The sequence below is a fragment of the Lagenorhynchus albirostris genome, chromosome 1 (assembly GCF_949774975.1).
Source record: "Lagenorhynchus albirostris chromosome 1, mLagAlb1.1, whole genome shotgun sequence".
NCBI lineage: Eukaryota > Metazoa > Chordata > Mammalia > Artiodactyla > Delphinidae > Lagenorhynchus > Lagenorhynchus albirostris.
Genome location: NC_083095.1, coordinates 189,895,535 through 189,922,351, shown reverse-complemented (window position 1 = coordinate 189,922,351; position 26,817 = coordinate 189,895,535). Strand labels below are relative to the sequence as shown.

The 26,817-nt window shown below is 46.4% G+C and overlaps 1 protein-coding gene across 23 annotated transcripts in view; it reads right to left on the bottom strand.

Moving 5' to 3' along the window:
* Positions 1-3,849: 3,849 nt before the first annotated feature.
* ZNF438 (zinc finger protein 438) overlaps positions 3,850-26,817 on the bottom strand; it is a 170,189-nt gene continuing 147,221 nt past the window's right edge. For 20 of the 23 annotated variants that reach the window (XM_060163049.1, XM_060163093.1, XM_060163027.1 and 17 more), the window contains 3 exons: positions 16,722-16,805; positions 6,071-7,889; positions 3,850-4,754 (listed from right to left, as the gene is read on the bottom strand). In XM_060163049.1, the coding sequence (XP_060019032.1) occupies positions 4,136-4,754; positions 6,071-7,889; positions 16,722-16,805 (2,522 nt within the window). In that variant the 3' untranslated portion in view covers positions 3,850-4,135. The remainder of the gene's footprint in view (positions 4,755-6,070; positions 7,890-16,721; positions 16,806-26,817) is intronic. The other 3 variants (XM_060163204.1, XM_060163196.1, XM_060163213.1) reach the window with 1 other exon arrangement.

Here is a 26,817-nt window from a genome sequence, read left to right as displayed (position 1 = left end):
GGCAATTTTGAACATGTGAGCAAGTTTCGCTGAAAAAAAAAAAAAAATCCCAAACCTGTTTAGCTTCACATCAAAATCAGAACAAGTGTCACATTTGGTCTCCTTCAGTAGACCCTGGATCTTCTCCTAGGGTTAAGGCAACACATTGAAACATTCTCACACTTCAGAGCACGGAAGATGTGATGTACTACTTAGCTAACATCCTAAACACAAGTTTAAAATATGCTTGCAAAACCAAGGTTATAGTTTTATTATGGGGATAACCATGACCATGACCAAATAGGAGATACAATAAACATTTCACCTCCAAAAGGAGCATCCCTGGAGAGGTGAATATGGTTCAGATATGTATTGGACCCCAAGTCCAGATAAGCTGCGGACTGCCTGACGTTAGGCAAGTCCATATAAAGTTGAAGCTAAATACCTGTTAAATCCCAGTTCATCCTTACCGGGGCCCTTTCCTCCGAGCTCAGCACAAAGGGGAGATTCTACAAAATGTGTACCTAACAAAACACGTCAGCAGCTTGAATGGAGCAAACTGGTCCAGATCTGAGAATTCCAGTAAATAAATGGAGCTGAGCATTTATTGCCAACGATCATGTCACTGGGGCCACAGAAAACTGGAGCGGGGCAGCTGGGGGGTGGGAAGGAGCATGGAGCCAGGGAAGACAGTGGAATGCACGCAGGTTGGATTATTTATGGCGTGCTGATGAACAGACAACTTTCCATATGAGAGGAACGGTCAAGCTCCAGCAGGAACAGGTCCAGAGAAAGAGAGAGAAACGAAAGGGGTCGTGAATAAAAGTGACAGCTAATGAAACAATACAAATCTAAAATGCTGTAACTTTCAGAAATAATTTAGGGCCAAAAGAAAAAGAAAAAAAAAAACCCCAAAAAACCCCTCATTTTTCTGGCTCTGGGACAACTTGCCGAGAAGCAAAAGACATGCAGTGAAATGGACGTGCTGCATTTAAGACCAAATCTGCCTCCGTGCCTTCCTAGCTCTAAGGTGGGGAGCTCCTGAAGCTGGATTTATTCATAGAAAGGGAAAGGGACAATTTTATGTGTTTTTTGCTCACGTATCTATTTTTTCAACAAATATTGTACACTGTTCCTTGTCAGGGGCTGGATCCTCTGGGGCTGTGTGCTGAGCAAAGACACAGTCCCTGCCCTCAAAAGGCTTATGGTCCAGTGTGGGAAACAGACAAGCCCACTGTGAGGTTCAGGACACTGGGGCGGGCGCTGCGACCAGGGCCAGCAGAGGCCGCGGAGGGCAGCCCCGGGGAGGGATTCGTGGCCCACAGTGGAACTGAGAACAGAGATCATCTAGTGAATTTTACCTCTTGTATTGACTAAATAGACGCCAAACTCCATGTGATCCCAACCCCAGTTTATTTAAAAATTAAAATACACTTTTTATGCAAAGATGCAAATGTCTGTGGTTCTCCGCAGAGGTTTTATCCTTGAATTCTGGACGTGAGGCCGACCTGAGCTGTTTTAAGTTACCCTTCTACGGCACCACATACCTCTTCTTGCAAGTCTGCCCAAAGGTGTAATAAATAACAGCCCCCAGTTACTCCGTGGCCCAAGTGTGCCCCACGCTCTATTTGTGTGGCATCGACCACTCACGACAGATGCTTTGGTGGGGGGGTGTCGCGGCTCCCATCTTGCCGGTGGGAGAATGGGGCCTCGAAAGGCAACTCACGGGCAGTAAGCCTCACAGCACCTCCTTGTACACGTCACTGCCTGTGGGTCACCTACGTAGGCTGGGACGTCTGCGCCCACGGAAGGATTGGCAAGCAAGGCCCCCCCGGGGAATCAACTTGAGCTGTTCCCGAAGTTCTTTAGCTGAACGATTCCCTTTTATCCACCTCCCCAGTCGGAGTCCCTTTTTGCAGCATTCCCACTGAAGAAGCGTCGTCATTAAGGACCAGAAACTCCCTGACCTAGGTGGCACTGGGCTGCTCCTGGAGAAACGCAGGGAGCGTCCTGAGAAGGGGACCCAGGCAGAGCGCTTCGTGAAGAGCCAACTGCATCTCCCCAGCTTTGCTCTTGGCCCATCCTAACCCTCTATTTCTTTCCAGAGGCTACCTGAGCCCTTGCTGTCTTGTTCTCACTGCAAGAATATGGGATTAAACATGGGCCACAGGGGAGAGTCCTCGCAACCTCGGGGACTTCGGACTCTCCTCTACGTGCGGGGTGGATGCACTCTGCCCCCCACACCTTTGTCTCCAACCGGACCCGCTCCTCTGCCCGAGGCCTTCTTGGCCAGTATTTCAGAAATACTGCTTAGCATCTGAAGACAGAGGGGTCTAAGAAGCACTTTAGAGTTTAAGTCAAGTTTCATGGTTTGAACTCAAGTAGCATTCGTGGTAGCTCTCATTTGTTAGTGTCTCCGAGACCACTCTTCCCAAAACAAACTAGATGCTGCGCTGAATGGTAAAGCTGTCCCGTGACTAGCCGAGTTCTAAAAATATTCACACAGTGGAGGTCTGATAGTATCTCTCTGAGATTGGGTGCAGTGTGATCGATTGATGAACCACAGCAGAATCTTTCCGAGATTTCTATCCCACCTTCTTATTCTCAAATTTATAAAACTATTTGCAAAAAAGCCAAGGATTGAGTTTTCCTTTTTTTGCGCTATTTGAACCAAATTGTACTTATGAACACTTGGTTTTAAAACGAGACATTCAGAAAGATGATTTAAGACCCGCTAGCTCATCAGTTAGAACTTAGGTCTTCCTCCGTTTAGGTAACTTCCTTTAACACAGAAAAATGTTATGACGATGCCCGGGCCCAGCTTCAGGAACAGGGCTGGCCACGTGCACGGCGCTTTCAACCAAAGCCCGGGATCCCAGTGGCTTGACGTGTTCAGACTCCCGCATTCCGAGAGAACGATTTTGCAGCCAGGACGGCCAGAAACTTCAAATGGCAACATTTCCGATTCGAGGTAATTTCCCAAGAATTTAACAGGCAATCATTTACTCCTGACTTTCAAAGAGGACTCGGGCTTGAAAGGCACAGTTGCATCTAAAATTGATCAGCCGGTGACAGCCCTCTGAAGTTACTGGGGAAGAGGAAAGGCCGCTGAGACACCTGACATCTGGGCTGAACTACCCAGTTCACTCTCCAGGTTGTAAATGTTCTGACTCAAAAGACTTTTTGAAAATAACTTTTTAACAAAAAAGTGGTTTTTCTATTAGCTGAAGTATTAAGAAATGGCTGATGACTTTGACGGGAACACTACAGGTATCAGACTTATAGCATCTAAGCTTCAACGGATGTGCACTTAAGAAAATGAATTAAAAAAAATCAAAGTCCTGAAAACACGGACTTCCAGTTATGACAGATGAGAACCTTGTTTAAGGTGCTGCTCTACGGCATATTCAAACAAACTAGAGAATCTGATAAAGATCAACAATATGCCAGGGTTGAGACAGAAATGATTTTGTCACCTGGACATTTACCACATTTGTCGACCTACTTAAACAGAAAACATGTGAACAAAAGGACACATACACGCACACAGACAGGAAATAACTCAAACACGTGTTTTTACTAAAAACCGTACTTGAAGAATGGCCTATAATACTCTACATTTCAATCTGCAAATTTATCTTTTTATTGAATCTGAAATAAAGTCTCAGATACTAACAGGATATAGAATTTTAAAATAAAACTGCATTATGTTAGAAAAATATGCATCAAGGGCATATGTACATATATATGTGTGTGTGTGTGTGTATATATATATATATATATATATATATTTTTTTTTGTTTGTTTCTTTTGCGGTACGCGGGCCTCTCACTGCTGTGGCCTCTCCCGTTGCGGAGCACAGGCTCCGGACGCGCAGGCTCAGCGGCCATGGCTCACGGGCCCAGCCGCTCGGCGGCATGTGGGATCTTCCCGGACCGGGGCACGAACCTGCGCCCCCTGCATCGGCAGGCGGACTCTCAACCACTGCGCCACCAGGGAAGCCCCATACATATATATTTCATAATAAAATAAAACTGTACAAAACTCCCTGTGCTCATTAAAGCTGATCCTAACCTGCTTGATTTTTGGTATTAAGCACCACCATGGAACAGAGGAAGCGGAGACAAAACCTCCCCTTACCCCCCGGCTCCCTGTCTCATTTTCCGGTCTCGCTGGAAGGTTCGATGACTCCCTGGCTGGAGAGCGTGCTGAGAACCGTCCAGAGTTTCAGAGGGTCCTCGCACTTGTGGCGCTCTTCCCAATGCAGGAGCAGCTCTTCCTTCCTTCCCAGCATCTGTGCACAAAGGACGCAGCGAAAGCCAGGCCGGGGCGGGGAGAGGGCAGCGTCGGGGCCGGGACCCTCGGAGCCCTGGGGGTGTCCTCCGGGCTCACTGGGTCCTGGCTCGGCTCCTTCACGTTTCGCAAGTATCTCCACCTCATTCTGATGACGGAGGTAGAGCTGCTTTTTCAGTCTGGGGACTGCACAGAGTTCCCCGTCCAAGGGACGGTGCTTAAGCTGCTTTCTTCTCTCAGGATGTTTCCAGAAAGGAGCAGCCTGTTGAACCAGTTCTCCCTGAGCTCCCCTGCTTCCTGGGGAGGGTGAGAGCTCCTCTTGCAACTGGCCCTGGATTTCCTCTCCATGAACGTAAAGCAGGTGGAACTTGATTTCAGCAAAAGACTGGGCAGTGATCTGACAGCGGCCACATCTGATCTGGAATTTGACCTCATCAGCCTGGTTTAGAAGGAGGTCTTCTTCCAGGCTGGACTTGGTCTCCCTGGAAAGGGGGGAAAGAGTCTGTATCAGATCTCATGGAAGAATACAAGCGGAACTTCTCCTTACAGCTCCTGGCCTTCGGGGATCTCAGACACACTCACCGAGGAGGGGCCGAAGGAGGGGCAAGCAGAGAGCGCTTGGGAGGCAGAGGCCACCGTGAAGGCCAAGGTCAGTGCTGCCTGGGGCCTCACACTTCCCACGCCCGCAGGGTCCACTTCGGAAGGAGGCTCCCCCGGGAGCCACCTGTTCTTCGGTTACCATGGCAACAGACGTGAGCACCAGGAGAGGGGCAGGAACTCGCTGGGTCCAGCTGAGGCGACTGTCCCCCCGCCCCCCAGGGCCCTCCTTCTCCCTGAGCACCCAGTGCAGGCTGGACACCTTAGCTAAAACTCAGCATGGACTCCGTTCAACAATTAAGAAGTGAGGTTTCTTTGGGGAGGCCGCTATGTACCTCAGGAAAAGGGGCAGAAATGCCTACAGAGACACAGAGAAACCCCCAGAAAGGCCGGGAGGAAACAGGACAGGCGTAACTTATTTTTAATGAATATGACAGACCAAGCTGAAATTGAACAGAAAGGATTTAGAACCATTAGGACAACTGGGAACGGTCAGGGGCCGAGGATCTCAAGTGCTGGAAAATGTTTAAGTTTCACGGTGCTGACGAGCATTCCCTTCAGCGCAACCTCCGCCCCATCACCTAGAGCAAGGTGGACAGACCAGGGCGTTTCCCTGGTTTACTCCAACTCTCAGACCCGCCTGGCAGTCTTTCAGATTACTCAGCTGGCTCGTTTACGGTGCTGGGAAGCAGCGCTGAACAGACAAGGACACAGGAGACGGCAAACCCGGCCTGACGGGGAAACAGGGCAAGTGCTGCGCCTCAGGCCCGCACCCGGGGGCTGGTCCGTGCGGCAGAGCCGCGCTGAGTCCCCGCCACCTGCCACGCCGTGTTCTGGGCTAAATGGTGCTCTTTGGGTATACATTCTGTGGCCAAGAGTTTGGAGAACATTACTTCTCGGAAGCACCAGAACTATAGACACCAAGTTACTCTTTCATATTTCAGATGCAAAATTAATCTCTTGCCCAACTGTCCCCAGCGTCCCTCAAAGGGACCTCTGTGTCCTGGCTCGTAGAAGGCGGAGTCATCAAAAATCACTAATGATCAGAGACCAGAGAGGAATGCGGCCACTCTTCACAGAACAGGGGGAAGAGGTGGCAGCTCCCTTATGAAATCTTAACCTGGGGGAGGGTCTTCCAAACCCACCTTGCCGCATGTGGAATCTGGCCCTGACCCCAAATCCGAAGCATCCCCACACTCACCTGTCCACCGGTCCCTCCATCCCTCGGGCAGTCTGCTCCCTGGTCCTCAGCAAGTCCCCCGGCTGCGGCTGCGGCTCGCAGGGGGAGGGCTCGGTGCTGACGGCCACCCCGTGCACCTCTTTCAGGTGGCCGAAGTAGACTCTGACGTGGCCGAACACCTTCGCGCAGAATTCGCAGCACACGAGCCTCCTGGGCCGGGAGTCGCCGTGATGCAGCCGCACGTGTGCGCTCAGGCTGCCCGGCCGCACGTAGGCTTTGCGGCAGAGCCGGCAGCTGTAGGGCCGGCTGTCGCTGTGCGTGTTGGCGCGCTCGCGGAGGTGCTGCTTGGGCTGGAAGGCGTGCTCGCACACGTGGCATCCGTGCGAAGGCTTCTTGAGGCCGGGGAACCCATTTCTAAAGGCCGAGCCGGGCTTCGGGGAGGGGCCGTCGTCCTGCCTGCAGCCCAGATGCTTGGGGGCGGCGAGGGAGTGATTGAACGACGCGTGCTCCCGGCTGCCGGACGCCGGGGGCTGTAGCGTGGCCGCGGGCGAGTCCAGGGCAGCCAGGGCCGGCAGGACCAGGACAGGTTTGGGCATGATGCTGCGGTATTTTTTCACAGCCCCAGGTTTTTGGTCCCTGGGTTCCTGGGGCTCGGCTTTGGCTCTTTCTTTGCCATCTTTACACTTATTACTGACACATTTCCTCCTTTTACCCTGAAATGTCAGAAGTTCATCCGGGACCTTCCGTTTTCTTCCTCTTCTCTTGGCTGCCCCGCCGTTCGGTTTTGTTTTGTGGTTGAGGTCGGCTTTGGTGGCCGGACAGTAGGCCCTGTCGCAGGGGCTCTGCCACGACGCCTGTGGGGCAGGTGCCCTGTCGGCCACCTGGGGGGCCGAACAGAAGCCCTCCGGGAGGGACGAGGTCTTATCACCGGCTGCCCTGAGCCCAGGGAGAGAAACATGCGCAACGTTCACAGCTGCTCGGCCTTTGTAAACTTGCGACGCCCTCGTTCTTGAGTAGGGCAGGATGGGCAGTTTACCTCTGGGGATGGAAGGGACCACCTGAACCGCGTTTCCAATAACGCCTGGCGACAAATGGGTCGCGGCCCTGGCAGGGTCGACCTGTTCTCTAAGTTCTCCCCTGGCGACAGCAGGCTTCCTGGAGGGCTTCTTGCCTGCAACGCCTGCTCTCCCTGAACTCTTCGGGAGGCCCCGCTCGGCAGAGGGCTCCTCCGGTGTGGACAGCGCTGGGGCGGCGGGAGGGTCCCGACCTCCGTGGTCGCTGGTCCCTGGGGGCCCAGGGTCTCCACGGCCACCCCCACTGGTCAGCGAGGCCGGGGCCTGGCCGGGTGCCAGCGCCGGCTTGGGTGGGCTGGGCTTGTGCGGGGCCTCGGGGTGCTCAGGCGGGGGGGGGGCCAACTGGGTTTGGGCGGGAGCTTGGCTACAGCCCCTGTCGGAGGAGCTGCACCCCGGTTTCTTTCTGGCTCCTTTGCTATGTCCTGGGCGTTGGTACCGGGGGATGGGCAGCTTCAGGTTCTTGGGCAGAGGCAGTCTGGGTTTCTGGAGTGGCTGAGCCGAGGCGACGTGTGGCAGAGCGACGAGAGAGAAGGTCCCTTCCTGGCCGGCCACCTGCATCAGCGCGTAATTCTGGGGGGGCATCCCCAGGGCCTTCGAGCCGAGGGAGGGGCCTGGATGCGCATGGTCAGAGAGGGAGGGCGCCGGGCCCGGGACCACTCTGGGCGCCAGGACTCGGGGCGCGAGTTTTGGAGCGATGGTTCTAAACTGACTCTTACCCCGCAGACCCTTCCCACCCTGAATCGTTCCAGGAGGGCTGTTTGATTCACCTGCAAGGACAATGCAGCATAAAAAGTCACGCTGGTGTCACATAAGCATCTTACCATTCCCTCTGCCTGGAAGCACCCCTAGACCCAGCCCTGCCCTTGGGGGCAAACCCCGTGCTCCTCAAGGCCCAGCCTGAAGGTCAGCTCCTGCCCACCCTCCCAGGACTGATGATTCACCACTTTCCACGGTAGTTTATCTGTTTCTGCATCCCTACGACTAAACACAGAGCTTCCTGAGAGCTGGGGCTTCCCCCTCCGTGTATTCCACAAGTCCGCCCTCTCCACTGGCCTAACTCCGCCAGGGCGACCCCACCCCTCCCCCAAGCTCCCGGGCTGCCCACCCTCTGGCACCTCCTGCCTTGTGCTCTATTTCTTTCATATAAATGTCTTGCTTTCCCTATTAAGCTCTGTGAGCGTGAAGCCCGTACTGGATCTGCCTTGCTATTTCCCACCGTATCTTTGGTACGAAACAAATGTGTCTTGTATCAAACTTCTTTTTCACTCAATTTCAGGATACACAGTTTGACCCACTGGCAGCCAATTCGTTCTGCACAGTGGATGAATTCCAGCCTGAATGCTGGCTTGGTGGCTGTTTTCCCGTGTGACTTGTGGATTTCTTCTCATACCTTCCAAACTGTTTATGTGTGCTTTTGAATTAAATCACCAGTATTAAAAAAGCTGACGTGACACCTTACAAGCATGTTGGAAGAAAAACAAAAAGATACACAGTGATAAGATACAGAGACAACATAAAAAATACATGAATCACACAAAAAGCCCCTTCCAGGACACCAAGAGGAACAACTTTAACTGACAGACTAACACTTCACATTCCCCAGATTTATTAGGCTGATGGAAGAGCAGTGATTACTGCTCTGAGGAACAATTAAGGAAGCAGTTCTTGCTTCTCAGGGCTGATTCACTGACTTGATCCCCTGAGGCCTCAAGCTCCTAAGGCCTGACTGCAGAGGAGCTTCCCATTTCTAAGTACCTCGTGTTAGTCAAGCTTCACTTCGACGCGTGTTTACCAGGTACCTACACTATTCTAGACAGTGGATGTGGCAGGCCCATGAGTCCTCTTCTGAAACCGCTGCGGCCAGATGTATTTTGGAATTTACACTTTCAAATTTTAGGAAAGTAGTGAGATGCTCACGCCAGATGTTACATAACACCCAGCAGAGTCTGCCGAGTACCCCTAGTTAAACCTAGTACCACCTCTGGAGTAACACGTGAGTATTCACAAGGGGGAAAAACATGAAGGTTTTTAAAGGGTCTTATTTCAGTTCAGGCTTTGCCTCTGAATGAGTTTTGGTACCCAACGTTTGGTAACATTTTCTGTTTTCAGAGCCTGTTAGGTTTTGGAGTCATAGGAAGAGGACTGAAGAACTATTTCTTTAGGGGCCACCAAGGATCTAAAGATGAATGGATACAATTTCTGCCTTAGGTAGCTGGCAATCTGGTAAAGAGACAAATAAACATTAAAAAAAAATCAACCTTGATTTTCATGTCTACAGTTAGTGAAGTGGCAATTTTAGCAGAAAATTGATGTTTTCAGCAAAAATGACACTCTGCGAGTAAACAAATAGTAGCACAGGAGGAATAAGGCTGAAATATATCCTGACAGACCAAATTATTTTGGTAGCTTACATTAGAGGAAGAGGGAAAAAGAGTCGTGTTACGGTCTGGGGGCATCAGACAAGGATAATTATGTAATCTGTTGTTTTTCCTTTTTGGCTTTGCTACCATGAAGTTCACGGGTAAACTGACTGGTCGATCACCTCACAACAGTCACCCAAATTGATATGCTACATTGGCCTCATCTTCCTGCATAATTTAATTCATTTTTTACTTCTACTTTCACAGCCTTTAAATTTAAACGTCTTTCATGTTAAGCCTCATCTCATCTTTCTGCAAGAAGTACTGACGTAAGTTGTACGTATTGATAAATATACTAAATCAGAACTGGTGAAAGTCTGCAGAGAGCTTAAAAGTATTGAAAGCTTTTGGTTGCCTAGGGACAAGGCTTATTAAATAATTCCACTAACAATCACAATGGTCTTTGCATCTACACAACCTATCGGGGGTGAGGAAGGGAAAAAAGAAGAAACATTGGGTGATTTCTGTCTAGGCCATACTCCTAAGTGATCGAGCACACAATATTTATAGCGAGAAGAGCTGGAAGAAAGGCTATGCTGGCCTTAATTAGCCGCAAGTCCTCTTGAAATAGTACGTGACAGTAACGCATCGCAGCCCAAGACACGTCACTTGTCTTGCTCAAGTCTGTGCAGTCGGCTCTTCGTCCCCGAGCCAGAGCCCAAGTCCTCGCAGGGGCCTCCAGGGCCTGGCGCCCTGGAGCCCTCTGACCCGCACCGCCTCCAGGCACGCCAACCGCCCCCCCGGGGCTGGTCCTCGCCTGCGCTCTCACCACCCTGACTGCTTCCCTAGGTGACCGCCGGTACCTGCGGCAGCATTCCCTTCAAGTTTTGTTCAAACGGCCTCTTTGTGATGAACTCTTCCCTGAGCGCCTCAGTAACCTGTACCCCATTCTGAGCTCCCTGCCCCGCCTTCCTGTTTTAATTTTCTCCCGTACACGTGCTCACGGACTTCATTATGGTCCGCAGCCCCCCCACCCCTGGAGTGAATTTCTCGAGGGAGGGGAGTTTATCTGCCTCTTCAGGGCCTGGAACAGGGTTAGGCATGGGCTCAGAAATCTGATAATTATTTGTTTAATTTGTAAGTGGTATTTGTGATAAAGTGACCAGTGGCTGAAAGAAAAAAAAAACATAACTTAAAAGCAAGCTTGAACAATGCCAAATTACTTTGAAAATTTGCCCACTGCCAGCATAAGGAAATGGGTTTGCACCATGATTTAAAAACAAACAAACAAACGAAAAACCAAACCAAACAACAACAAAACCTTTTGAGATAAAGGGGAGAGGTGAGGCCAACTGACGAACCACCTGAGGAACTAACAAGAGAGACAGTAAGTGATGCTGTTGGGATGTGAACCCCACAAATAGTGGCAGAAACAAGCAAGCTCTGGAGTAGACGTCGCTTTAAAGAAAACAGACATGTGAGGAGGGAAAAAGACGGGGATTAGAGTGAAGAGAGGAGGAACAGCTAGAAACAGAAAACTGACCCTCAGAGGCAGAGAATGGCGACGTCAGCACAATGAGAAGCAGAAATAACAAAGAAGAGAAGATGCAGCTGAAGCAACAACCGGTGGTCAAGGTCACGTCAAGGTCCCCGAAGACTTCCACTGGGAAGGGGCTTCCTAGGTTTTATGACCAAGTGTAAGGAAGCAACCTTCTGACAGTTAAGGTTTCCAGCAATGAAACCAACTATCTTTATTGAGCCATTCCAAAGGCGAGGGAGGGAGCTAATTATGATACATGTAAAGTGGATGTGCTTCGGCCTTCCTTGGTGGCCGATGCAGGGGACACGGGTTCGTGCCCCGGTCCGGGAGGATCCTACATGCCGCGGAGCGGCTGGGCCCGTGAGCCATGGCCGCTGAGCCTGCGTGTCCAGAGCCTGTGCTCCGCAACGGGAGAGGCCACAGCAGTGAGAGGCCCGCGTACCGCAAAAAAAAAAAAAAAAGTGGATGTGCTTCAACTGATCTTCAAGAGGTCGTCCATTACAGTGGAAATAAAATCACACACAAAGAGCAATGGCAGTCAAAAGAAAAGGAGGCCGACCGTGGTCCAGGAGCACAGGAAACTCTTTAGGATAACCAGCTGTCCCGGCAACAGAGGACACTGATCGGTGAGCAGCCTGGTGGCCTGAGACCACAGGGCCCTGGGTGAGAAGTACGGGGCCCGCCGCACAGAGTCATCCTTCAGTTCCCTGCAATTCAAAGAAGTGGGTGCTGGCGTAGAAGAGCGTATCAACTGGCTTCATGATCACTAACCACAAGCTAGTCACGAGAAATCTGTGGGGTGAAAAGACAAGGCCTTGCACAGTAAACTAACTTGCTCATGCCTGCCCGGATCTGTTGGGGATTACATACAAGGGTGGGGTCTTCACGAAGGTGGTGCTGAGTCCCACCTCCCAGAATCATTAATGATGCAGTGATAGGGAATGAAACGATGCATCAGAAGAAAAGCAAGGCAGGAGAAAGACGGCGAGGCCACAAAAATAGAAGGAAAAAAGAACCCCTAGGAATTACTAAAACGTCCAGCAACAGGGTACTAATACAATACTCATCCAACCATACAACGGAATACTGTGCCACAGTGGAAAAGAAGAATGAGTTAGACTGACATGGAATACTCTCCAAGATGTGAGGTTTATCGTATGCTATCACTTGGATTTAAAAAAAAAAGCAGTGAGAAACACACACAGATCTACTCCTGTATACACACAGAATCTCTCTCAAAGGAAACTAAGGAAACTGGCCTTAGTGTGGCCTTCGGGGTGGAGCCACCGGGGGGAAGTACAGGTCGGGGTGGGATGAATGTGTATCTCCCACTGAATACTCTCTGGGCCTGGCACACAGGAGGTACTTACAAATATTTTTTGAATGAATAAAAGGAAAATGGAAGTTTCCCTTTTGGATCCGTTTTGCAAAGGGGTATCCGTGGGGATATCTGTGATGGGTAAGTGTGCGTCCGTACGTAAATGACTGTGTCCAGATGACACCTTGAGAGCATCTCGGGTTTTTACTTTCCTTGCCTACTTAATGATGAGAATTGCTAATGATAAGGGAAGTAATCGAATCGTCTGACAGGCAGTTTATCACTACCCCCCAAGGTTCAGCCCTGAGAAGCATCAGAGCTCATCCCCGAAGGACAACCGCAGTCCTGAGAACTGTTCCTCCCAACACTGGCTCTTTAAAATAAAGCAGGGCAGTCTGCAATAAAGGTCAGTTATGCTATAGTAACTACAGGGGTTTTCTTTTCTTTTTCTTTTTAAATAGGTTTGATCAATAGGAGTGTTTAGAGAAACTGCAAATGCCATTAAGTTTTTTAAAACACTGAGATGTCTGATTGTGGGAAGCCTTTCTTGGCCATGTAGTTGCAACAGTGGTTTATTCCACGACACATTTACAAGGCCTCTCCCAGATGGTGTGATCTAAACCCCGTCACCTGTCACCTACTGACTTACAGATTTCACAGAACTGTGCACTAAATGGTAAGTCGAAATTTCTACTGACATTCATCATTTCTGGAAATCCTGCGGAATTACCCATAACACAGTTAGACCCACAGGACTCTCAGGCACTAAACATGGACTTTTCTAAACTGAAAACATAAAAGGCTCACTCAGTAAAATTAATTTTTGCACAGTTCTACAACGCAAATACTTAGGATTTTAAATGTGGACTGTTTTTAATATGTTAAGCATATTGAACAATTATTTTGAAGAGTGACATTTACAGTTGGTGAGAATTTGATCTAACTGTGGATTAAAGGAAAACGAGGAGGCAGTGAGTCCTTATTATGGTCTAGAATCTGTGCTGGTCTTTTAATTGAATCCTTATGCAAACTCTGCAAATAAATATTATTGTCCCCTTTTACAGATGAGGCAAAAAGAGGCTTGAGGAAGTTAATTACATGCCAAAATCCACACAACCCAGGTCCGTCCCATTCCAATGCAAAGCAGTGACCTTCCTTCCTCTCCTTCATCCTTCCCTCAAAAGGGGGAAAATTCTTTACAAAATTGCCCTAATTAGCTCCAGAATATAATTTTTATCTCTGGATTTTAAGGAGAAGAAAAAAATTTGAAATAGCAATGGCTTGTCATATCTCCAAACTTCAGTTACCATCAATGATTCTTTCCAACAGCCCACTTATTAGAGAACTGATGAAAAGGTAATAGTCACCTGAAGGTAAAAGCAGATATTCAAAGCTGAGTTTCCCACTTCCTATCCACAGGGTTCTGACAAACCCAGAAAGGCGGCCAGGTATCTGTCCCGAGAAAGCACCGTGTGCGTCCCCCTCCATCTCCTCCAGAGCCCGGGGCTGGTGCGTGTCAGCTGCCCTGCCAGGCGGCGGATGGAAGCCGAGGGCCCAGTGGCACCGCGCGCCCGCATCTGAGCCAGCCCCATCTCACTGTGCCACAGCGTGGCCCCCGCACACAGTGTTAAGAGACAGGAACACGGGGCGGGCGACGGTCCAAGAGCCGCAAGCAGCTCACTTCCTGATTCCCACCGGCATGAACCGAGGCCCGCAGTGCTGCTTCTGAACAGAGTTCTTCCCACCCGACCCTTGGCTGGTTCGGGCACGGCTGCCCCTCATTCCACCTGCGGGGACCCGAGGGCCCGCGGCTAAGCCGGAGCGGAGAGCAGGTGGAGAGAGGGGGCCCCCCCCGCTCTTGACGCAGCCCCTGGCTCCAGGCTCAGAGCGAAAGTGTTGCCAAGTCTTGGCCACGAAAGAGCCAAAACTTTTAGGACTTGTTTAGGTTTTAATGTTATTGAACTGAAAAACCCTATCTTCAATTTTATTGGTTGGCATCCCTGTCCTCCCTCCCACTTGGCTTTCCAATAATAAGTTCCAGTTGGGGTTCAAACTGTTTCCCAGGATGGTCTCTGGTTAGAACAAGCATGGTAAAACCCCGGAGAAATCTGAGATGAAAGAAACGTCTCAGAACACAAGGGAGCTCAACTTAATTCTGTTGAAAAACCTACAAACACGTGGAGCCATCGCCCACCCGTTCCCCTGCATGTCCCGGCTCTGCGGCGCCATCTACAGGGCTGTACTGAGTGCTGGCGGGAGAGATGGTACCGTAAAGCGCGCTGGCAACACAGGCACACGGGTGCTTTGTTTCCAAGGACTCGGGATGCCAAGCATCACTCCAGTCCACACATCTACAGCACTCAGCCCGCCTAGAGTCATTCTACTAGGAGCCCAAGTTCAGGAAATCTGACACTGTACAAAGGAAGCGAGCATGTTCCCAATTTACGTGTCAGGTACTGTGCAAAATGCTTCGCGTGCGTTATGTCCTTTAATCCCCACGACGCGCTGGGTCAGGAGTTACTGTTATGTGCAGTTTACAGATGAAGATTTTGCAGCCAGCGGGTAACAGGCTGGAACTCAAGCCTTGGCCCTCGTGACTCCAAAGGCTCTTCCCAGGTCTACCTGCTGCCTGGAAGCTATTATGCATGGTGACAGTCACCATCACACTCTCCAGTGGTAAGATCACGGGTTTGGGGGTTCAGACAGATGTGGGTTCAACTCCTGTCTCTGCCTCGTGGTTTGGGAGAGTCACTCAGCCTGAACGTTCCCATTTATGAAATGGGCACAATAGTATCTGGTCGCTGTCAGGATTAAATGAAGGAAGTACGCGTTAAACGTGCCAGGGCAGTGCTTACCACACGTTAGAGTCTCAGCAGTTTCCTACCTTCTCTTGCCAAGAAGTACGAAGCTCCTGACATTTATTTTTGGTGGGAGGAAAAAACGCACAAATCTTGACCGTGAATCATACGGCAGCAGCACTGAACCCTTAAACGGGTATTTCTTTTTTAAGAGGTAAGTCAAGGAAAGCGGGAAGAAATAACTATTACTTGTGAATGATGCTCCCCATAAACCTGTAAAGCACTTCTCTCTGACAGCTCACTTATTACAGCTCATCCAGCCTATCAGGCTCTCTTTTCCCTGCCCCGCCCCCCAATTTTTGCATCCAGTTGACAAAGTGCTAAGCAGATGAACAGTTCTAGTGAATTGGAGTGAACATACGTGCATTGTAAAGGGCTGTTTTCTGGGGACACCCTCTCCTCTTTTGTTTATACTGAGCATTGATGCTAACTGCTGTTGTTCTCCAGCTTAGCAGGGGACAAAACTCCCCTGGTGGCCCTTCAGGGGATGGGGGTAAGCCCAGGTCTCAGGGGTCCTGGGAGGGACGGGCTCTAGAGTGGGACTAGCGACTCTGGCCACATCTCAGGAGGACGGTGAGAGCAATGGCCACGGGGTTTCTCAATTCGGAAGAGAAAATATGGGGGCTCTCAGAGGGTGGGTCAGGGCAACCAGAACTTTGACAGCACTTGTAGATTTCAGTATGCTGCGGTGGTGGTGGGGGATCATTAAGAAGTAAGTTTAAGATAGCTTGTTTATAGAAAGAAAAGTCTAGCATCCAAAGAGGGTCTGTAGCCCATAAAATTGAACAAATTAGATATGTGAATATGTCATGAAGCATGGGGAAACAAGCACTCTTTATGAACAAATTTAAAAGCCAGTTACCTAAACATTAACGGCAATAAAAGAAAAAAAAATTACACAATGTGGTTTTTGTTCAATTCTAGTAGCTAATTATTCTTTTTGGGTCATATAATTAATGTCCCAAATGAAAATTTAAAGAGCACTACATTTAAAATACATTTTAATAATGCTCAATTTCAGTGAATTTCTCCTTCATTTTAATTAAGCCCCCTGTATCAGTCCTCATTTCTGGGAGGAACTATTTTTAATTTCAAGTGCTTCTGATGAAAAACAGTTGAAAACTATGATATATTCTTATTTTTAATGCATTGAGAAAGATGAAGTTATTTATCGTTTTGGCAAAAAAAAAAAACAAAACCCCAAAAAACCCTGTAATGTGAGCAAGATTTTATTCACTATTACACAGCAGCCAACTTGGTATCTTTACCCAAATCTAAGAATGACTGAGTAGCGCCAGAATTTGACTAAGAGCTAACGATCTATGAGGAACGCAAAGCAAGCCAGAGGGATGCTTTGTTAAGCCCGTCCTCCCGTTATCCTTTTTGCTGTTAATATTGCTAGGATTGTGAACGTTCAGGTGAGTCACACAGCTGAAACCCAGAAGGCCTTGCTACCTGGACCGCATCAAGGTGAAAGCAGCAAATCACTTCGTTCGACACTCTAACTCCCATAGAACAAATACCTGTGCGCGCTGTCTTTCCAGGAGATGCCGACTTCTTCTGAGTCAGCTGTTTCTCAACAGGACTGGGGAGCAGGGAAACACCTCCTGCAAAAGGGCTTTAGTGAGCTACATAAACGTCTCAGGGCAAGAAATCTTCCACCACCGAGTTAAAAATGGACCCCTTCTGTTTACACCTTATATTTCAATATCAGTTGGAATAGTTACATATCTGGGATGACAGTTGGTGAAGAAAACCTTTTCCTTAGTGGGATGAACGGAAAGACAAGGTTTCAACATCAGAACACGCAGTCAGCTGGAACGACTAAACTAGGACAGTGCAGAAAGTTCTTGCTTTTGGTCAAAATACCATGATTATGAAACTAGAGTGGTAAAGATCACAATGTTTCAACAGCAGGATAGTTAAAAGCAAGGGACTGGAATCACAAAGATATTCTTATTTTTATACCATAATTTCAAAAGTAGATTTGCTGTATATATATAGAACAGACATCTTTAAAGAATGTGCAAACTGCATTTTAAAAAATGAAATAATGGTTCCACTGCTTTATGGTAGAGTTGTACAGATATTTTATCTTCACAACTCACACTGATTTAGGACATTTTTGTTTTTTTCTGGAGGTCTTTCTATACCTCAGCTTTTATGTCAAACAGGTCATGATTTGTAAGTGCAAATGTACAGCACCACGCATTTCTTTGTTATGTGGATAATTATTCCCTAAAACCCCTGCTTGCTGAATCTTTACTGTCCCTCACTTCTTCAATCAAGGTACATCTTACCTGAACACAGAGAGACCACCTATGATACTGACACTTGGAAGAAAATAAAGAGAAAGAGAAGGAAGGGCCAGGCACCGCTGGCGCCAAGGTCCCGGGCTTGTGGGAGTTATTCCCATGGGGCTGGCCAGTCCGGACCCCCGTGAGCTAACCCCCACATACTGTACAGATTCTGAGGTACAAAACCACGACGGCCTCGGACTGTGAAAGCTGTGGGACCAATCTGGACTCCTTTCCTTTTGAATTCTGCCCGGCTTCTCCTCCCTCAGTATCTTTATTGTTCTTTGGATGACAACTACGGACCTGGCTGAAGGAAACATTCACTCTCGTCCACAGGTTAGGAACATGTAAGCGTTAACTCCCCATTTTCTCCAAGGGGATGGAGTGATGACACAGTCCACCTGCGTCCTCTTTTCCCCGAGGCTCTGCACGTACATAGGTATGTGTACTTAGGTAAATACTCCTGGTCCTGGAGTTGGCTTCCTGCCTGATCATCCCTGGATACTCCCGGCATGCCGTGCGTCTTTCCACAGTGCTTACCCCGCCTGGTTCCCCTACTTCCCCCATGCTTTCCACTCCCACTGCCTGCTGCCTGGTGCTGGAGAAATCCAACCACTGTGAACACTGGACAACATCATAAATGTCAGGTTTCCAGTCTGAGGCTGCAGACTGATTCCACAGTCAGTTTCTTGTCCTAGCAGACTCCCTTCAGTCCCTCACTGGGACCAGCCCAGCTTTCTCCCACTGCTTGTCTGAGGCCCCACCCCTCTGCCCCACCCTACCCTTCCCCCATGGCTCTCTCTCTTGTCAGTGATTTTTGGCATTGACCTTGCAATGAACTGAGTATTTGTGCCTTCCCTCCCCACCCCCAAATTCACATATTGAAATGCTAACCTCCAGTGTAATGGTATTAGGAGTTAATCAGGTCACGAGGGTGGAGCCCTCATGAGTGGGATTGGTGCCCTTGTAAGAGGGACCGCAGAGACTCCTCTCCTCTCTCTGCTGCAGGAGCGTACACTGAGAAGATGGCAGCCTGCCGCCCAGAAGAGGGCTCTCACCAGAACCTGACCACACTGGCACCTGATCTTGGACTTTCAGCCTCTAAACTTGAGAAATAAATTTCTGTTGTTTGGAAGCCACTCGGTCCATGGTACTTTGTTTTAGCAGCTTCAAGTGACTGACACTTGGTGCGGAAGAGAGAGGTCACTGGCCCTGCTTCCTACTTCTAAACCCTCGTCTTTAATTATACAACACAAATATGGTTACTTTTTCCTGGGGTGGGGTCAGGAGGGCGAGGCCCTATTGCTCTAAATATATACCATATGCCCCGAGTCCTAAAGCACGAAAAGGTAAGAAGATGTGTATCTCAGAATCAGGAAATGGGGTGTTCCCAACACCTGCCGCACCCACACTTGTCTCCAGGCCCCTCCGCTGCCTCTGGGCTCCTACACCATCAGCGAGCCCCGGGCGTTCAGGAGGCCTTCCGGACCATCCCACCTGAAGGCTGTGCTCCACCCGAGGCGCTCAACTGTTTTCTTTAATTGTCCTTCACAGCACTTATGTTTATAATGACATTATATCACCTGTCTCCTCCCACTAGAATGTAAGCTCCAAGGAAGCAGGGGCTGGCTTTGTTCACTGCCAGGGCCTTGGTCCCTAGTCCCTGTCTGGTACGTGGCCATCAGGCAATACGTTATTCACTAAATGAGTGACCTGATAGCTCTCGGCTGTATTGTCTTGCTTTCTCCTGTGCTTTTGCTGGACAAGAAACTATACAAACAAACCCAACAACCATAAATAATCCTTGGGCTTTCTCTCCTCTTCAAGCTACTGCCCTACCTCCTTTCTTTTCTTTGTGAGAAAATTTACCATAGGTAGAGTATATGCTCCCCGTTTCTACTTATTAACTCTATCTTTCCTCATCCTAAACCCTTAAACCCCCTTGTGAAGGACTAAAATGTCCCTCCGTCAAGAGTCAGATTCGGTGCTTAAGCTATGATCTCATTTCATCCTCCACCCGCTCTTGGTAGTAACATCTCTGGGCCACGGATGCAGGAACTGAAACTTCCTGGCGAGGTCACAAGCTGGTAGGTGAGAGATGGGTGTGAACCCACTCTGGCCCCAAAGCTGCTCTCCTTCCGTTCCAACACACCGAACTTAAGGAAGGGGTTTGGCGATGACTCTGTTTATATTGTCGGTCTCCTCCAGTGGCTGTGAGTGCCACACCAACCATCTCGACGCTGGGAAAATGAAGATCCTTTTGACTAACCTTTTCCAACCAGAGTGTAACCCTCAGGAGAGAGCGCACGCTTCCTTTTCCTAACAGGAGTCTACAGCATGGCTACTGGAGACTTACAGGAAGTTTAAGATTTTAAGGAAATTAACACAGAGGGAGTCCCTTCACAGTGCCCTAGTGCTTAAAAGCCAGGCTTCTTCCGTGGTGGCCTTCCTCTTCTTTTTTTTTAAAATTTTTTTATTGAAATACAGTTTATTTACAATGTTGTGTTAGTTTCAGGTGTACAGCAAAGTGATTCAGTTATATGTATACATGTATATCTATTCTCTTTTAGATTCTTTTCTGTTATAGGTGGTTATAGGTTATTGAGTAGAGTTCCCTGTGCTATACAGTAGGTACTTGTTGGTTTTATATATAGTCGTGTGTATATTTTAATCCCAAACTCCACGGTGTCCTTTCACAGAGCTTCTGATGAACAAACCCTCTAGGCCTATGTCAAAATGTAACTTTTTTAAAGCATCAATTACACAATCAATTTAATAACACTTTTAGGTACCGACTTAAAGAGGTTTTTTATGATGAGCAAAAATGAAAGGAAAAAAATCATTACTAAGGTCTTTTATAATTTCAGTTATAATATAAATTTCCCAGATTTTTTTCAAATCCTATTGCTCTTGCTTCTAAAACTGAGGTCAATGAAGAACATTAGGACTGAATGAAGAAGTCTGAAAATGCTGAAAGAATTTCTCAATTCCTCATGAGGTAAGTCCTGCCCCTTCAGTCACCTTGACAGAGCATCTGAGAATTTCCCTTTTCTGGATGGTGAGGGGGAAGCTCCTCGGGGTAAACAAGACGAGTTGCATTACATGCAAGAACGAGAACAGAGGCCTGGCTTTGGTTCTTTCACTTACTACTGGAGTGAGCCCGCGCGAGATCATAACCTTTCCTGGCCTTAAGTTTCTCTTTTTGCCAAGGGAGGATTAGACTAGAGCACGGTTTCTCAAAGTATGGTCTGCCAACCTGGGGAGGGTCCTCACACTCTCTTTTTAATACTCGTAATAAGATGTCACTTGCCCTTTTCTACGCTGTTGGCCTCTGCACATGTTGCATTGATGGAGCAAAGGACGTAATTGGATAAAAGTGAACTCAGGCAGTGACAGCAAACTGTCCAAGCAGCCACATCCTTTGCCACCATACTCCCTCAGCAGAACAAAAACGCAGGATAAAATTTCAGTTTTCTTAAACCTTGATCCTTACGGGCCTTTTAAAAATTCTGTACGATGACACGGTTCATTCCCCCCAGAGCACTTCCGCTGCTCATTGAGGCATGACGGTGGCCACGAGGAACAGTGCTCATGTGATGGTCTGAAGCTGAACTAGCTGCTCTTCATGGAATAACCATCTTGACTTGAAAGAACGTCTGACAGACATATGTTGAGAGAACATATTCAGACCTGGTACCTCGCAGACATTTTCTCAGACGTGAATGAACGAGCCTTGTCATTACAAGAAGAAACATCTGGCAGTACCCATGGCCAGTGATAAAAATCATGCTTTCGAGCAGCATTAGAATGTTGGAAAACTTGAATCCATCACCAGGATATTGAAGCTTCCCTAGACTTAGTGATTTTTCAGGTAAGACTGCTGGTTATTTTAACAAATATGATTTTTAAAATATTGTATAAAATGACATATATAGAAGATCTGCGTAACTCAGTGAACTGTTTTCTAATACACATTGCACGATGGACCTAAATGTAACAGAATACAAGAAGTACACTGACACGGTTTCAAATTTCACATTACAACTAAACTTTAAGCTGCTACCTGACTCGTTTAAACTCAGGTATAGTTATCTGACACATTTTGGTGTAGTAGCAAAGAAAATTATCCACAATTATCTGAAAAGGCTATTAAAATACACCCTCCCTTTCCAGTTACTGTAAAGCTGGATTTTCTTCAAATACTTCAACATAAACAACATAGCACAACATACTGAATGCAGGACCAGATAGGAGACTCCTACCATTTTCAGTGAAGCCAGACTTTAAAGACTTGCAAAAAACATAAATCAATGCTAGTCTTCTCACTAATTTTTTTGCTTTGGAAAATATAGCCAATTACACAAAATATGTTATTTATGTTAAGCTGTAGTGAGATTACTGTTATTTTAAAATGAATTCACAAATACATATTTTTTCAGTTTATAATCTCAAATATGGTAAATCCCATTTGACACTACTGACATAAAAAAATATTCTTTGAGTCCTCAATAGTTTTTAAGAGCGTAAAGGGGCCTGAAACTAAAATGTTTGAGAACTGCCGACTACATGAAATCTAGTTCAAGCTCTTTCAAGATTCTGATTTTTTGTGTGTGTATGTGAATGAGAATAGAAAATAAAATCTGGAAATGTCTTGCTTTTGGTTGATAAGTTTTTGTTTCCTTCACGCTTTTCCCTTGTGAGAATATAATACGGCAGATCCATGAGACAGAGTTGTGAAAATGAAGTGTTTAAAGGTAATTTATCCTAATAAAAATATAAATTATAATTAAATATCACTAGTTGGAAATGTTAGAATACAGCTTAAATTAAAAAATTTTTTGACAAAAATATTATAAATGTTAATGCTTTGAAATTTATTTTACTCAATTTATATTCATGGAACATCTTATAACATATTTAAACTAATGACATTTGCATTTTTTCTCCAATTTTAAGAAATATCATCACAAGATTCTCTTAGTAGTATTAGAATTTTTGAAAAAAACAGAGCACTGTTTTCCTTTCAGAACTTTTAGCAAAATGCATTCAAAATCATTTAAAGTTACTTTATCAAAACCAAAATAATAACTTGCTGTTTCTAATATAAGTTGGACATTGCAATTTCTGTACATGTTTTTAGGGTCTTGGTGCCAATTAATTTAAAGACAAGATGTTCATTCAAAGCATGACTAGACTTACAAATTTCCATTCCTATTAGTAGTAGACTTTTACAAACATAAAATGCCTAGCCTATACTTCTGGCTTGCATAACATCTAAATACCGCGTCGAAATTCTTTCCTTTATCCCCACTCAGCTTATCACACCAACTATCTGCATAAATAAAGATGTAAGCACCTGCTATATGGCAAATGGTCTTGGGGGCAGATGCTCCCATCCTTGTGTTCATGTTGCTGGGGCTGCATACATTATCTGAACAGATGTATACAATCTGAAAATGTTGGGTCCCATGGTGAGATGTCTCCAACTGCTTCCTATCAAAGTACATAAATGCTGTTTGCACCTGCATTTATGTTAATGATAGAAAGGCAGCAGGGGTTCTGACAAAGTGAGATGTGATGCTATGAAATACATTTACATGGTTAATTGGAGTTTCTGACAGACTCTGCTGCCGAGTGGCTACAGTGACACTGATACAGGCCAGAGGAGATGATCCGGTGAGTAGCCTGCTTTTTAAGCAGTGGAAATCAGGCTATTTCAAACAACAGAGATACTCATAAACCGAATTTACTAAAAAGGATATTCCAGACTCTAGCATTTTATCTCAAATAGGAGAATAACTCCTAATATGAGGTCTACCTGATAAGGTTTAGGCCACCCAAGTCATTTCCATTTTGTTCTACAAGGAACTTTCTGTAGGTATGTGTGTGTTTTCCATTTGTACTTCTGTCAACAGCATAACATATTAATACAGCAGGTTATTACATTGGAAAGTTCCAATTTCCAACGTTAAGGAGTTAACCAAAACCAGCTTGAAAATGTCAATTTGTACTTGGTCTGCAACATAAAATGGTACCAAAAGCCCAAGAACAGCACTTACACCGCTAGTTAAGATCAAAATGTTTCCATATGAATGTCACATATTTAGAAACATAATATTTTGGTAAAACATAGGGAATGCCCTCCGTGCCTTTAATGAGGTCACAACGCCACCTTAACCACTAAGTGCAAAGCAACAAGTCACAGTGCTTCTCCCTGCTACCGTGTATTAAATGTGAGCCCTGAGGAGCCAGAGTTCACAGCAGGAGTTGTCTTTGTAGCTTTACTGAGCTAAGAACTTGTGGTCACTTTCAAATAATACACTTATTACCTGATTAACGTGACACCGATCATATCAACTTTACACAAAGTTATTATACCTGCGTTCCGAAAGCACTTTTATTCTGTAACTGACTCTGAGATTTCTATTGCGCTCTATGAATTTACAAAGGGCATTCATACATGGTTGAGCCACACTTGCGGATTCTGTATTTGTGCATTCACCTGCTTGCTAAAGTTTACTTGCAACCCCCAAATCCACACTGGTGGCACTGTCGTGGTCATGTGTAGACATGCACAGGCAAAAAGTGTGTGTCATGTTCCTAGCAGTAGTTGGTGCTCTGCCTTGTTTCAGCTCCCATACTGTAAACAAGTGTCCTTTCTGCAGTCTATTTAGCGCCACATTTAACTTTTTTCCTTTTTGTTAGTGATTTCACTGTTTAAAACAGCCCTCGAGCATAGTGCTGATATGCTGTGCAGTGTTCCTAAGCATTAGAAGAGTCTGATGTGCCTCATGGAAAAAAATACGTGTGTTCGACAAGCTTTGTTCAGGCATGAGTTATAATGCTGCGTCTGTGAGGCCAATTAATGTCAAGGAGTCAACAAGATACATTCAGTGAGGTGTCTTTAAACAGAAACACACATAAAGCCAGGGTTTGTGTTGATAGCTGATGAAGATGACCAAAGGCTCACAGGAAACCTAACCCTGCATTTCCCGTAGGAGCCATGGTGCAGTATTAGCTAATTCAGTGTTTGTGGTGACTTTACAGAATGTGACGGCTGCAAGTGACGAGAATCAACAGTATCTTATCTCATTGGACTGTGTCAGGGCAAAATTAACATCCCCATTCGAAAGATGAAAGGACTGAGGCTCACAGATTTAGCCAAGATCACAGAGCCTAGAAAGAAGGGCAGAAGAATAACCAGAGCTCAGCTGTCCAGCTCTTAGCTTGGTGTTCTTTCCCCAGACCGAGAGGGCTGCGGAGGACAAAAGACAGGAAAGGAGCTCGGGAAGCATCTCCAATACCATGTTCGAAGGGTGAAACTTTAGTTAGATAACAAGACCATAAGCCATTCTTAGGCTGAGTCCTCATAAAAGGTCAACTCCTGCTTGGATAGACAGCCCAGTTTTATTCATTGACACTGAGCTATAAGAGAGTAGAGCTTAGTTTGGTTTTCCTTTTTCCCCCTTTGCTCCTTGCTCATTGCCCCTCCAAAGGCAATAAATATTTGTTAAGTGAACACATAGACTTGACAACTTCAGCTTGGTGTTTCATAAAAAAACAAAGATTAAAATCTTTTCATAGCACCTGAGTAATATGTTTTTTTTAAAAAGTGTTTGAGAGTTTAAAGCACTTTTAACAAAATTTAATATGTATTTGAGAAACCACTACATGCCAGGATGCTTAAAAGCCCGCCAAAAACAGAAAATTCATTAAAAAGTTTACATAAAGAACCCAACTGATACTAAGAGTCTAAAATAAGTAGGATCATTTTCCTAAACTTAAAAAAAAAAGAACATTATTAACTACCTACCCCAAGTGTTCCTTGAGTTCAAAAATTCTATATTCACTAATACGAAAATGTTTATTTCTGTAAGATGTAAGTACAGCTTTTTATGTCTCTAAGACATAAGAATATATTTTTAGGCTGTGCCATGATTATTTTTAAAGTATTTCACCGAATCAGAAAATCTAGGTTTTTTTCTTCTTTTTTATCACAGCTCCAAATCTGAATTCACATGAAAGACAGTAATGGCTATTGGCTTCACAGTTAAATAATGCACAGGTTTTGAAGGCTAGTAGGCATGGTACAGAGCGCGTTTAGCTAACTGCAGTGTTCCTGAAGGGGGTCATTAAGACCGACTATTTCTTACTCAAAAGAAGTAAGATGCCTCCAAGCATCTGCCATCTTCTCAGCGCCATCTATTCTTTTTTTTTTTTTTTTTTTTTTTTTTTTGCGGTACGCGGGCCTCTCACTGGTGTAGTCTCTCCCGTTGCAGAGCACAGGCTCCGGACGCACAGGCTCAGCGGCCATGGCTCACGGGCCCAGCCGCTCCGCGGCACGCGGGATCCTCCCAGACCGGGGCACAAACCGGTGTCCCCTGCATCGGCAGGCAGACTCTCAACCACTGCGCCACCAGGGAAGTCCAGCGCCATTTATTCTTGCTCTCACTGGACAAAAACAGCGCTCACAATTTGATAACTACGTTTAAACTATACACGTTATGACAGAGCCGAGAAAAGTGTCAGAAGACCTCTAAGACCTTTCTACTCACAGCACACTGGCCTAGGAAATGGCAAAACTCAATTGCGAAGCTGGCGAGTGTCTAAGAGGTTTGAATGGCTCCAGCAAAACAGACCCTCCCGGGACCTAAGACTCTTTTCGGACCAATGAACAGTGGGACTTGTGTTAATTAACTGTGTGGGGACTTGCCGCTCACCCTGCCCTCTCCAAGGAGCTCACGTCCATCCTTAACTGGTGCAACTGCAGTCAACTTCTTCCTGGCACATAACGAACGTAAACTGTCCCTCTAACAGAACCATTTGGCAAGGCTGCTCACTTGTGTGTCTCCTCATCTGGCAAGTAAATCAATGCCTCTGCGTTTTCAGTCACTCTGGTGGTTTTCTTTCCTTCAACAAATTTAAAGTGGAAGTTACGGCTGTAGTTGGCCTTATCATGTTGTTTTCAGGCCTTTTTTTTTTTTTTCCAAAACATGGTTTATCACTTGCTACAATTTGCTGTTTTCCAACACAGAATACATGTCCTTACATTTTTATTAGCTTACCATTTGAAAATACCAAACAAAAAAAGAAAGTTATGGGAAAACCATAAATCCTATCTCTAAATCCTGAATGCGTGAGAAGATAGAAAATTGTAACAAAATAACTTCTGGAGATTCTATAAGTAACACTTTTACACAGAAAGGGATAATAACGACACTATTATAATGGAAAGCTTTTAATATACTACAAATTATCTGAGTGATGTTACAGTGTTAATTTCTTTATCCAAAATTAGGAAACATTTAAATAGAAGGCACTG